This window comes from Hyperolius riggenbachi, chromosome 8, assembly GCF_040937935.1.
Source record: "Hyperolius riggenbachi isolate aHypRig1 chromosome 8, aHypRig1.pri, whole genome shotgun sequence".
Classification (NCBI taxonomy): Eukaryota; Metazoa; Chordata; class Amphibia; order Anura; family Hyperoliidae; genus Hyperolius; species Hyperolius riggenbachi.
Window position 1 is genome coordinate 36284029 of NC_090653.1, and position 13451 is coordinate 36297479.

At 50.0% G+C, this 13451-nt stretch overlaps 1 protein-coding gene across 1 annotated transcript in view; it reads left to right on the top strand.

The window, feature by feature from the left end:
• Nucleotides 1-13451, top strand: part of LOC137528719 (class I histocompatibility antigen, F10 alpha chain-like) — a 296676-nt gene that overhangs the window by 85106 nt on the left and 198119 nt on the right. The window contains exon 4 of the mRNA XM_068250230.1: nucleotides 9463-9473. Coding sequence (XP_068106331.1) covers nucleotides 9463-9473 — 11 coding nt within the window. The remainder of the gene's footprint in view (nucleotides 1-9462; nucleotides 9474-13451) is intronic.

The window sequence follows — 13451 nt, forward strand, 5'->3', positions numbered from 1 at the left end:
CGCCGCATTGGACGCGGAATCAGCCGCCTTGCTGTCAGCACACGCGGCGGCTTTTCCGCGTTCTCTCACAAGGTGTATTGATTGCCTCAGATTTGTCTACATTGATTTTAAGACCAGATATATTTTCAAATTTCTTCATTATATTTAGAAGGGCGGGGACTGAATTATGGGGATGCTGTATCGTCATGAGGATGTCGTCCTCAAACATGGAGTGTTTAAATTGGGTTTTGTCTAATGTGGATAGCAAGGGGCTCCATGGCAAGAGCAAATAGGGCTGGTGAGGGGGCAACCCTATCTAGTTCCCCGATGTATACCAAATTTAATGTTGGAAGGTGATGGAAATTTTAGGTAGGCCGATGGATGGGAGTATAATTTTTGAGTAAGAGCAAAGAATGAACCATAAATACCCATGGATTGCATGGTGGCAAAGAGAAAGGGCCAGGTGAGGCTATCAAAGGCTTTTTCAATATCGAGACTGAGAACCATGAGAGGTTTTTTATGTTTATTAGCATGTTGGATAAGTAATAAAGATCGTCTAACATCATCTGAAGCTTGCCTATTAAGGATACTCCACCTGGTCCTTATAGATAAGTGAGGGAAGAAGCTTGTTAAAGGACTTCCGAGGCCAAAATCTGCCCCCAAAACGTAAAAAAAGTTAACTACCTGCATGACTTTGCCGTCCGCGCCCTCCATGTCGTTCCGCCTGGTCCCCTCTGCTCAATAGCCCCCCGAAAGGCTGCGACCCCACGGTCCGGGTCGGCATCTGCAGCCTGCATAAAGATGGCCGCCGGAGCTGGCCACGGCTGCGCAGCTCTAGGGCCAACCCCCGATCCACGTAACAGGCAGTAAATAGTGCCACGTAAAAGGCAGTAAATAGTATTTAATCTTTTTTGTTGGTGTAGTTTCCTGGCCAGCCAGGTATCCGGTTTATTTATGTATTTATAGTACTTAGCTTTAGCCCAGAGTAAGGCTTGTTCAACCTGCTTGGATAGTATTACGTCAAGTTGCAAGCTAGTCTCAGATATCTGCCTGGTCAGGAACCTCGAGGGTTCTTGTTGATTGAGGAGTATAAGCCTGTTGAGGACAGTGGGTACATGAAGGTTTTTTTTTTTCAATAAGACCTTATAGTTTTTGAGAAAATTGATTTTAAAGTTCTTCTGATTGTGCGAAAAGTTATAATGGCCGCCAACTTGCGGATATTTGGTCGCATACCCGGATATCCACGGATATCTGTCGGATATCCGGTTCCGAATACTGTAACTAAGGAGATGACATCATTGAGCCAATCAGAGGGCTCCCAGCAGAAGCCCTAGCAACCAATCACAGAGGGGAACTCTGGCCCAACCCCCCCCCCCCCCCCCCCCGGTATATAAAGAGGTGGCCATGTTGAGGGAACTCGTCCTTGCTTTGTGACTGCTCACTAAGAGACATTCCAGTGCTGTTTGGCTAAAGCAAGTGCTTTCTACTGTGTTAAACCCAGCGTTTTTGCACGTTAACACCTATACTATAACACTGTTTTATTGTTGTTTAGCTAGTAGTTTGTTGTATTGTGATTTTAGTTAGTGTGTGTGTCTGACTGCAGCAGTTCTGCTAGTTAGGTGTCTTTGTCTGTGTGCTGTTTGTGCACACAGGCCAAGCCTGCTTGGGCTATTGCCTTACAGTATAGTTTAGGGCATAGGGATTACTGTATTATTGTGTAGTTATTTAGTACTGCAGTGTTAGTTGTTAGAGTAGTACAGTGTCTGTATTAGCTTACTGGTACAGATTACTGCATTTCTGCTGTGCTGCTGACTCTGAGTGTCAGTGTGTGTGACAGACCGTTAGTGTGCACACTGTGTTCTACTCTGCTGTCTGTCACTCCGATTCATTCAAGTCCAACACCAATTACCCCGATTTCAATAAAGTGCAAGTACCCCACATCCATCTGGTGACATCATCATCACACAAACTTGCACTATGTCTGCTGGCACTGGCAGCCGGGGGAAGGGCATCAAGGGCAAGAAGAGAGGGAACATTGCTGGCACCGTCACCGCTAGCAGTTCTGCCGCACCAATGTCCATTCCGGCGCTAGCCACTGGCCGTGGACGCACTGGGCGCCCAGCTGATAGGGGGAGTCACGCTGCAGATGCGCAGCAGCGTGTAGCGGCCATTTTTCAGCAGGGTCGGTGCCGCAAATTGGAGGAGAAAGATGCCGAGCCTGTGATGCAGCTGATGGTGGATGAGCAGGCCACTACCAGCTCTACAACAGACACCTCCACCCCCACCACCACTCCTGTTCGCAGGAGCAGCAGCAGCCGCCCAGCAGTGCATGGGGACCCGTCGGTCATCATGTCGACCCCAGCGGGAAGCCTACCTTCAGTCAGCGCTCTGTAGTCCAGACACTGCGAGCGCAATCAGGGCTGTTACCACTGACTTTAAGGAGGACATTCTGGCCACATTGGGGTTTGTGGAGGAGTCAAAGATGGTTACGGTGATTGTTGGGGGGGGGGGGGATTCCTTGCCTGAGGTGTCAGCAGAAGAGGAGTTGGGGTCATCAACATCCCAGCAATTGTTTGAGGAGGGGGAGTATGATGCTGGTGATAATTATGATGATGACGAGATGAAGGACCGTGACTACCAACCACAGGAGGGGGATGTTGGCTCTGAGTCTGAAGAGATGGAGGCATGCGTGGGTCTGGCATGGAGGATCAGCATCGCTGACATTGGCAGGAGCAGCAGTTGGCATGGAATGCGGGACCCACAGCCTGCTGCGTTATCTTCTGCCGCTACCACCAGTCGCACCACTCAACCCCAGGCCCCAACCACCGCAGGCCCAACTACCGCAGGGAGAAAAAAAGCAGCAGCAGCCAATACCAAGCTGCCACTACTTCTCATGCACGGCCATCCCAGCATTGCACCGCTTCGCGATGGCCAACGTGGAGCGTGGGCTGGATCATGTGGTGGGTGAGCGGGTCCATGGGACCATGGACTCCTGGAGCAGCAGGTTCGGGACATTCCACTATCTGTCCTTCACGGCGCACTGGGTCAGTTTGGTGGAAGGGGGTGAGGAGGGGACAGCAGCATCAGGCACAGCAGCAATCCAGTGGGTGGTGCCACCCCGCAGCAGGGTCAGGGAAAGTGCAGCAGGTTCCTGTGGTCCGGTTCCACCCTCCGGCAAACCCACCACCGCCAAACGCCCCCACCTCAGCAGCAGTGTGAAGGCCCGCCACTGCCAAGCGCTTCTGGAGATGGTCAGCCTGGGGAAGCACAGACTGACGGCAGACCACGTCCTGGAAAAACTCCAAGAGCAGGAGAGTTGGCTCTGCTGGAAGTGGGAGAGGCAGCCTTGATCCAGCAGGAGCAGCAGCAGCAACCTTCACAGTCCACCTCTGTGCGTCAGGAGGAGGAGGTTGAGGACTTGGAGTTGGAGGACTTGGAGGAGTTGGAGGTACCTGACCTAGAAGATGAGGGGGCATGGCCGAGTGCAGCTGCAGTGGTGCGGGGGTGGAGAGAGCAGGGGAAGGCTCAGGAATCAGAGGAGGAGGACAGCACTGGGGGTGATGAAGACTATGTGTCAGTAGAAATAGCAGCCCTCTTCCCCATGGCAGCGCATATGCTGCAGTGCCTGCGCAGTGACCCAAGGGTCAAGCAGATGCGTGCTCGGGACCGGGAGGACATGTGGATCACCCTGATGCTGGACCCATGGCTGAAGGGGAAGCTGCATCAGTTCCTGCCTGCAGGAGGAGACCCTGTGCGCCGAATAAAGGATTTGCAGCGGTCCCTGGTTCGGCGCTTGGAGGACTTCCCACCCCCCTGCTGTCACAGTCCAGCCTGCACAGCAGCAAGTGCCTGCGTCCATCAGCAGCAGACTCCCATCAAACCTGCTGTCTCTCACAAAGGCGCTGTACGCCACGCCGGTACAGCTGCCGACTGAGGAGCTGCCTGCAGCAGCATGTGGCTATCAAAGCCAGAACCAGCGCCTGACCCGGATGGTGGCAGACTACATGGGGTCCTACAGCGGGCTTGACAGCAATACCCCTGTGGACCCCTTGGATTACTGGGTCAAGCACCTAGATATTTGGAGCGAGCTGGCGCAGTACACCCTGGAAGTCTTTGCTTGCCCCCCTTCCAGCGTGCTGTCCGAAAGGTGCTTCAGTGCGGCCGATGGCGTGGTCACCGAGAAGCGCTCTCGTCTGTCCACCCAGTCTGTGGACAGACTGACGTTCCTCAAAATAAACCAGGCTTGGGCGGTTGGTGAATTCCTGGCCCCTGTTGTTGGCAAGATGGGGAAATGAAGTGGCTGGAAATCACTATGCCTGCCTTACCACCCTTTGTGGTAAAGGGTGGTACAACCTCCAGGCTCCGTCTTGAGTCACAAGCCTGGTTCCAAATTTTTTTACTGAGCCGTGGTACCAACACACTACGTGCCATGGTGAACTTTACGATTAGTACAGACACAGAGTAACAGCTTATACTGAACATACAGGAGGTAGCAGAGATCAGCACACACTGCAACTAGCTTACTATCAGTACGGGCATAGAGTAACAGCTTATAATGTACATACTGGAAACAGCAGTGATCAGTACAAGCAGCAGCTAGCTTACTATCAGTACAGGCACAGAGCAACAGTTTATACTGTACAGACCGAGGGTACCAGAGATCAGCACACACTGCAGCTAGCAAGCTATCAGTACAGGCACAGAGAACAGCTTATACTGTACATACTGGAGGTAGCAGGGATCAGCACATGCTGTGGCTAGCTTGTTAACCATACAGGCACAGTGTAACATTTTATACTGTACATACCGGGGTAGCAGAGATCAGCACACACTGCAGGTATTGAGGCAGAAACTTCAGAAATCTAAAAAATACTGCAGCCCCCGAGTTTGCGTTTGTGGAAAAAACGAACCGCACTGTTGTCCACCATCCCATTCACTTCCATTAGCCAAGTGGTTTTCCCCCTGCAAGCGTTTTAAAAAACGCTTCAGAACCGCTCTGGTGTGCACCAGCCCTAATACAGTGGGATGCGAAAGTTTGGGCAACCTTGTTAGGATAAAAAATGTCAGTTAAATATATCATATAGGAGACACACACAGTGATATTTGAGAAGTGAAATGAAGTTTATTGGATTTAGAGAAAGTGTGCAATAATTGTTTAAACAAAATTAGGCAGGTGCATACATTTGGACACCACAAAAAAGAAATGAAATCAATATTTAGTAGATCCTCCTTTTGCAGAAATTACAGCCTCTAAATGCTTCCTGTAGGTTCCAATGAGAGTCTGGATTCTGGATGAAGGTATTTTGAACCAATACTCTTTACAAAACATCTCTAGTTCATTCAGGTTTGATGGCTTCCGAGCATACCCAGTTCTCTTTAACTCACACCACAGATTTTCAATTATATTCAGGTCCGTGGTCTGAGATGACCATTCCAGAACGTTATACTTGTTCCTCTGCATGAATGCGTTAGTGGATTTTGAGCAGTGCTTAGGGTCGTTGTCTTGTTGAAAGATCCAGCCCTGGTACACCTTCAGCGTTTTCACGGATTCCTGGACATTGGTCTCCAGAATCTGCTAATACTGAGTGGAATCCATGCATCCCTCAACTTTGCCAAGATTCCCAATCCATGCACTGGCCACACAGCATGATGGAACCACCACCATATGTTACTGTAGGTAGCAGGTGTTTTTCTTGGAATGCTGTGTTTTTCCTCCATGCATAATGCCCCTTGTTATGCCCAAATAACTCAATTTTAGTTTCATCAGTCCACAGCACCTTATTCTAAAATGAAGCTGGCTTGTCCAAATGTGCTTTAGCATACCTCAAGCGGCTCTGTTTGTGCTGTGGGCGAAGAAAACGCTTCCTCTGCATCACTCTCGCCTACAGCATCCCCTTGTGTAAAGTGCACCAAATGGTTGAATGATGCACACTGACTACATCTGCAGTAAGATGATGTTGTAGGTCTTTGGTGCTGGTCTGTGGGTTGACTCTGACTGTTCTCACCATTTGTCGCTTCTGTCTATCCAAGATTTTTCTTGGTCTGCCACTTCAAGTCTTAACTTGAACTGAGCCTGTGGTCTTCCATTTCCTCAGTATGTTCCTAACTGTGGAAACAGACAGCTGAAATCTCTGAGACAGCATTCTGTATCCTTCCCCTAAACCATGATGGTGGACAATCTTTATCTTCAGGTCATTTGAGAGTTATGAGACCCCCCCCCATGTTGCTACTCTTCAGAGAAACTTAAAAGAGGAGGGAAACTTGCAGTTGACCCCCTTAAATACTCTTTCTCATAATTTGATTCACCTGTGTATGTAGGTCAGGGGTCACTGAGCTCACCAAGCCAATTTGCGTTCCAATAATTAGTTCTAAAGGTTTTGGAATCAATAAAATGGCAACAGTGCCCAAATTTATGTACCTACCTGATTTTATTAAAACAATTATTGCGCACTTTCTGTAAATCCAATATACTTCATTTCACTTCTCAAATATCACTGTGTGTGTCTCCTATATGATATATTTAACTGACATTTTTTATCGTAACAACCAACGTTTTATACAGGAAAATCATAAAATTTAACAAGGTTGCCCAAACTTTCGCATCCCACTGTTTGTCATGTGACTGATGTTCCTTATAGTCTAGGAGTGTCCTGGTCACCCTGATGCCACCAGATAAAGTTGCATTCTGTAGTTAGTCAGTTCAGAACAAACAGCGCCCCCTTCTGTGCCCCCAACAGCCCCTCACTGTGTTCCCTCTCCTGTCAATGCAGAGCACACACAGCGCCCCCTTCTGTTCCCCCAGCAGATCCTCACTGTGTTCTCTCTCCTGTCAGTGCAGAGCACACACAGCGCCCCCTTCTGTGCCCCCAGCAGATCCTCACTGTGTTCTCTCTCCTGTCAGTGCAGAGCACACACAGCTCCCCCTTCTGTGTCCCCAGCAGATCCTTACTGTGTTCCCTCTCCTGTCAGTGCAGAGCACACACAGCGCCCCCTTCTGTGCCCCAAGCAGCCCCTCACTGTGTTCTCTCTCCTCTCAGTGCAGAGCACACACAGCGCCCCCTTCTGTGCCCCCAGCAGATCCTCACTGTGTTCTCTCTCCTGTCAGTGCAGAGCACACACAGCGCCCCCTTCTGTGCCCCCAGCAGCCCCTCACTGTGTTCTCTCTCCTGTCAGTGCAGAGCACACACAGCGCCCCCTTCTGTGCCCCCAGCAGCCCCTCACTGTGTTCTCTCTCCTGTCAGTGCAGAGCACACACAGCGCCCCCTTCTGTGCCCCCAGCAGATCCTCAATGTGTTCCCTCTCCTGTCAGTGCAGAGTACACACAGCGCCCCCTTCTGTTCCCCCCAGCAGCTCCTCACTGTGTTCTCTCTACTGTCAGTGCAGAGCACACACAGCGCCCCCTTCTGTGCCCCCAGCAGCCCCTCACTGTGTTCTCTCTCCTGTCAGTGCAGAGCACACACAGCGCCCCCTTCTGTGCCCCCAGCAGCCCCTCACTGTGTTCTCTCTCCTGTCAGTGCAGAGCACACACAGCGCCCCCTTCTGTGCCCCCAGCAGATCCTCAATGTGTTCCCTCTCCTGTCAGTGCAGAGTACACACAGCGCCCCCTTCTGTTCCCCCCAGCAGCTCCTCACTGTGTTCTCTCTACTGTCAGTGCAGAGCACACACAGCACCCCCTTCTGTGTCCCCAGCAGCCCCTCACTGTGTTCTCTCTCCTCTCAGTGCAGAGCACACACAGCACCCCCTTCTGTGTCCCCAGCAGCCCCTCACTGTGTTCTCTCTCCTCTCAGTGCAGAGCACACACAGCGCCCCCTTCTGTTCCCCCAGCAGCTCCTCACTCTGTTCTCTCTCCTGTCAGTGCAGAGCACACACAGCACCCCCTTCTGTTCCCCCAGCAGCTCCTCACTCTGTTCTCTCTCCTGTCAGTGCAGAGCACACACAGCACCCCCTTCTGTTCCCCCAGCAGCTCCTCACTCTGTTCTCTCTCCTGTCAGTGTAGAGCACACACAGCGCCCCCTTCTGTTCCTCCAGCAGATCCCCACTGTGTTCTCTCTCCTGTCAGTGCGGAGCACACACAGTGCCCCCTTCTGTTCCCCCAGCAGACCCTCACTGTGTTCTCTCTCCTGTCAGTGCAGAGCACACACAGCGCCCCCTTCTGTGCCCCCAGCAGCCCCTCACTGTGTTCTCTCTCCTGTCAGTGCAGAGCACACACAGCGCCCCCTTCTGTTCCTCCAGAAGCCCCTCAGTGTGTTCTCTCTCCTGTCAGTGCAGAGCACACACAGCGCCCCCTTCTGTACCCCCAGCAGAGCCTCACTGTGTTCTCTCTCCTGTCAGTGCAGAGCACACACAGCACCCCCTTCTGTTCCTCCAGCAGCCCCTCACTGTGTTCTCTCTCCTGTCAGTGCAGCACACACAGCACCCCCTTCTGTTCCCCCAGCAGTTCCTCACTCTGTTCTCTCTCCTGTCAGTGCAGAGCACACACAGCGCCCCCTTCTGTGTCCCCAGCAAATCCTCACTGTGTTCTCTCTCCTGTCAGTGCAGAGCACACACAGCGCCCCCTTCTGTTCCTCCAGCAGCTCCTCACTGTGTTCTCTCTCCTGTCAGTGCAGAGCACACACAGCACCCCCTTCTGTGCCCCCAGCAGCTCCTCACTGTGTTCTCTCTCCTGTCAGTGTAAAGCACACACAGCGCCCCCTTCTGTGTCCCCAGCAGCCTCTCACTGTGTTCTCTCTCCTGTCAGTGCAGAGCACACACAGCGCCCCCTTCTGTTCCCCCAGCAGCTCCTCACTGTGTTCTCTCTCCTGTCAGTGCAGAGCACACACAGCGCCCCCTTCTGTTCCCCCAGCAGCTCCTCACTCTGTTCTCTCTCCTGTCAGTGTAGAGCACACACAGCGCCCCCTTCTGTTCCTCCAGCAGATCCCCACTGTGTTCTCTCTCCTGTCAGTGCGGAGCACACACAGTGCCCCCTTCTGTTCCCCCAGCAGACCCTCACTGTGTTCTCTCTCCTGTCAGTGCAGAGCACACACAGCGCCCCCTTCTGTGCCCCCAGCAGCCCCTCACTGTGTTCTCTCTCCTGTCAGTGCAGAGCACACACAGCGCCCCCTTCTGTTCCTCCAGAAGCCCCTCAGTGTGTTCTCTCTCCTGTCAGTGCAGAGCACACACAGCGCCCCCTTCTGTACCCCCAGCAGAGCCTCACTGTGTTCTCTCTCCTGTCAGTGCAGAGCACACACAGCACCCCCTTCTGTTCCTCCAGCAGCCCCTCACTGTGTTCTCTCTCCTGTCAGTGCAGCACACACAGCACCCCCTTCTGTTCCCCCAGCAGTTCCTCACTCTGTTCTCTCTCCTGTCAGTGCAGAGCACACACAGCTCCCCCTTCTGTGTCCCCAGCAGATCCTCACTGTGTTCTCTCTCCTGTCAGTGCAGAGCACACACAGCGCCCCCTTCTGTTCCCCCAGCAGCTCCTCACTGTGTTCTCTCTCCTGTCAGTGCGGCCAGAGGTGAAGGTGTGGGGCCGTCAGCAGCCAGACAGGGTGACAAGACTTCAGTGTCTGGCGTACGGGTTTCACCCCCGAGCTGTGGATGTGAAGTGGGTGAGGAATGGAGAGGACCATATTCCTTCAGATGAAGCCAGTCCCATCCTCCCCCATCCTGACGGCACCTATCAGACCAGAGTCAGCGTGGAAGTGCCAACAAGGGAGGGCGACACTTACTCCTGCCATGTGGAGCACAGCAGCTTGAATAAGACTCTCTCTGTCCCATGGGGTGAGTAATATGAGGAGACAACAGCTTACTGTCAATGTATATTTTGTGAATTTTTGTGTCATACTTGTTGCATTCAATAGTCCCTGAGGCATGATCATTGAAACTGGTCTTATTTACAGAATTCAACAGCTCTCTTCTCGTAAGGCCGGTCTCACATCGGCAACCAGCGCTTTCATTATAGTGTGATTAGAGTATCGCATCACACTGCAAAAAAAACAAGCTTTGTAGATACCTGTGTTAACCTCCCTAGCAGTAACCCCGAGTCAGACTAACGGTGGAAACAAGAAGCCAGGATGGTATTCCCGAGCCTTACTCTGGGAGGGAGGCTTGTGTAGAGCCTTAAAGTGATCTAAGCAGCTCCTGGCTTCAAATAGCTGAAAGGGCTGCCATGTTTAAGACATCCCCCCACCCTCCCCACACACACATAGAAACCCATATGCGACTAGCCGCTGCCTATCAGCATTGGCTGGTCGTTAAGTGGTTAAATGTAAAAAGATGAAGTAAAATGAAAGTTTTTTTTTTTTTTTTAAATAATAAACCACATTTTTAGAATGCATTTTTAATTTACTATAGAGCCTGGGAGTTAAAACTGATGCCCGGTTCACTTTAAGTGCAGCGGGCATTTCAACTTGCCATCCCCTCCGTGATCCAGACGCCAGCAGCCATTCTCCTTCCGGTCCTCGGAGGTTCTGGATCCCTCTGGCTAGGTAAGTCTCTGTCATCATGAAGACAGACAGCGATCTTACTACAGGGTAACAGCGCCTCCCAGAGGATTGCAAACAATATCCAAGGGACTCAAAATAGCAGTAAGGGTAATAAAATGCTTCAAACAATATAAGGCCGGTCTGCTGATGGGGTCAACCGATCAGCGTCAGAAATCCTCTCACACGGTCATTTTGTTCATCATGAAGGGTAACCCGCGTTCGCAATTTGATGAACCGACTCGCGGAGGGAGCGTTCGGATGCCAACGGATTCACCTCACACATACAATTCAAAGATCTGCCACCAAGCGAGTTACACAGCCCGCTACTGTAATTATACCAGGACTTCGAGAACGCTCTATTAACCCTTAGCAGTATGCAGGAACCTGGGTCAGATCTTTATATCTGGGCAGGGTTCTCGCATACGGGTTATAAATGTATACTTCTATTAAACACAGGGTAGCGATTTCAGGGGAATATTCAGGATTGTGTATGTTCAGCAACAGGTCATAACCGCTAAACGATTTTTAAACGTTTAATAACAAAAATGCATTACATACAGTTATATACACAAATTAACATATACACACAGAGCTTAAAAATAAAAAGGAATAAAATTAGAAAATTCTTACTTAGTTATGCTGAGCAGTCCATTTGAAGAATGAAGAAAAAGAGTCCAGTTTAAAAGTAGGCATTCATGTTAAGAGTCTTTGAACACTGCAGGCGATGGCTCTCCTTAAGCGCCTGCATGGACGTTCCTAGTCGATGGAATTTGGAGAACTCGGCAGGTTTGGTCCCGCCCCACTTTTAGAGGACCTGAGTTTTGGGGCTGTCACTATCTGGAAAGTAGGTGTGTTTAAGGCGGGGTTACCTCCTAATCAGCAGGTTGCCGCCTCCAGACTCAGAGCAAGAAATGTACCAATTATTAATAATCTGTGTGACTCCGCCCCAGATTGTTGCATCGCAAATCTGGGGCTATATTCATAAGCGGCTTGCGACCCTGTATCAAACGAGGCTATACATGCTGATGCTATTGCATTCGCTCTATGCAGGCCGGATAAAGTGGTTTCTCTATTGATTCCTGATAGCTAGAAAATTGCCATTCAGGTGAATGATAGAACTGATTTCTAGGTATCAGGAAATGTAATTTTTGTCTTGCTGTGCCAAACCTATTTTGAATTATTAATAAAGTAAAGTTCTCTTTGTTTGAATCTGTGATTTTGGAGGGAATCTTTTTATCTTACTGGATCGAGCTGGCTTTCTTTTGGGGGAAGGCTGAAGCAGGAAATGGTCCTCGGCAGGGGGGTCAGCCAGGCGTGAAACTCCTTGCTGACCTGACACAGGATGTGGGGGAAGGTTACTGTACTCTCAGCAATGCTCCCAGAGGGGGGAAAAGAGAAAGGAAAGGCATTTTTTGTACAGTTACACAGCACTGACAGTGATGGTGCGGGACCATATGAAAATCGTTGGCGATTACGCGCACGACTATCCGTAATGTTCGCCACACACACTACTATGCACTTGACCCCTAATAAGTCAGATGTACGCAATGGTGGTGTGGTCTTCGCTGACCCCCCCACTCCCCTATAGGTATACAAGGGGGATGGGGGTGTAGCTATACCCCAGCATTACAACAAAATAGCAAGTAATTTCATGCAGTGCACATAGAGAACTAACCCTTGGTAGGGCAAGATGGGAAACAACCGATCGTTGCACTGTCAGTTGGTTGCATACATAAGGTGTGTCTATAAAGGTAAAGGCATGTATATACAGTATATACATAAAGATGATTCAGTGACTACTGCCAGACGCCATATAAGCTGTGTACCACTACTAGAAGTGCTGAAAATGTTGCAATCTAAATGCTGCTAAAGAGTAGCAATAGAGAGGGATGCTGCTATAATATAGCACCACCTTAGTGAACTCTACATAAAGAGCTTTGTCAGGAGTGCAAATAAAAAGTTAACAGAATATATACTGTACATACTAGTCTACCTAAGCTCATTTTAAAATGGGCTCTAGGTAGAGATGGCTTGAACCTCCGATTTTAGGTTCGCGAACCTCAAACGTGAACTTTCGCAAAAGTTCGGGCTCGCGCGAACTTCGCGAACCGCAATGGACTTCAATGGGGAGGCGAACTTTGAAAACTACAAACATTTATGCCAAAAAAGTGATGGAAAAGATGTTTCAAGGGGTCTAACACCTGGAGGGGGGCATGGCGGAGTGGGATACATGCCCAAAGTCCCGGGGAAAAATCTGGATTTGACGCACAGCAGCGTTTTAAGGGCAGAAATCACATGGAATGCTAAATTGGAGGCCTAAAGTGCTTTAAAACATCTTGCATGGGTATACATCAATCAGGGAGTGTAATTAGAGTTCTGCTTCACACTGACACACCAAACTCACTGTTAGGGATGCTCGGAAAATTCCGCGGAATTATTAATTCCGTGATTCCGGCCGGTATTAGATTAATTCCGATTCCGGTAGTCGGAACGGAATTCCTATACCTCTCAAACGGAATTCCGCGGAAAGTTTATAATTCCGGCGGAATTTTCCGGAATATCACCAAAATTCTCTCTCTCTCTTTCTCTCTCTCTCTCTCTCCTCCTCCTCCTCCTCCTCCTCCTCCTCCTCCTCCTCCATCCATCCATCCATCCATCCATCCTCTTATATCATCCAGTAGGGAATTGAAGATTTTCAAATTCAATAGAAACTTTTTCTATTGAATTGATGCTACTGTGTAGCATGTAGTGTGGTTGATGGTCTAGGGGGTAAGACAGATACTTACTACCATGTAGTGTGGTTGATGGTCTAGGGGGTAAGACAGATACCTACTACACACCGAGCCCTGGGTTCAAATCCCAGCTATGGTATATAAGCATGCTTTTCAAAAAGTACAAATCCTTAATCATGCTACTTTTTCTATCGAATTGATCATAATGGTAGTATGGTTTATGCTAGGCCAGCTTTAGCATGTAGTGTGGTTCATGGTCTAGAGGGTAAGACAGATA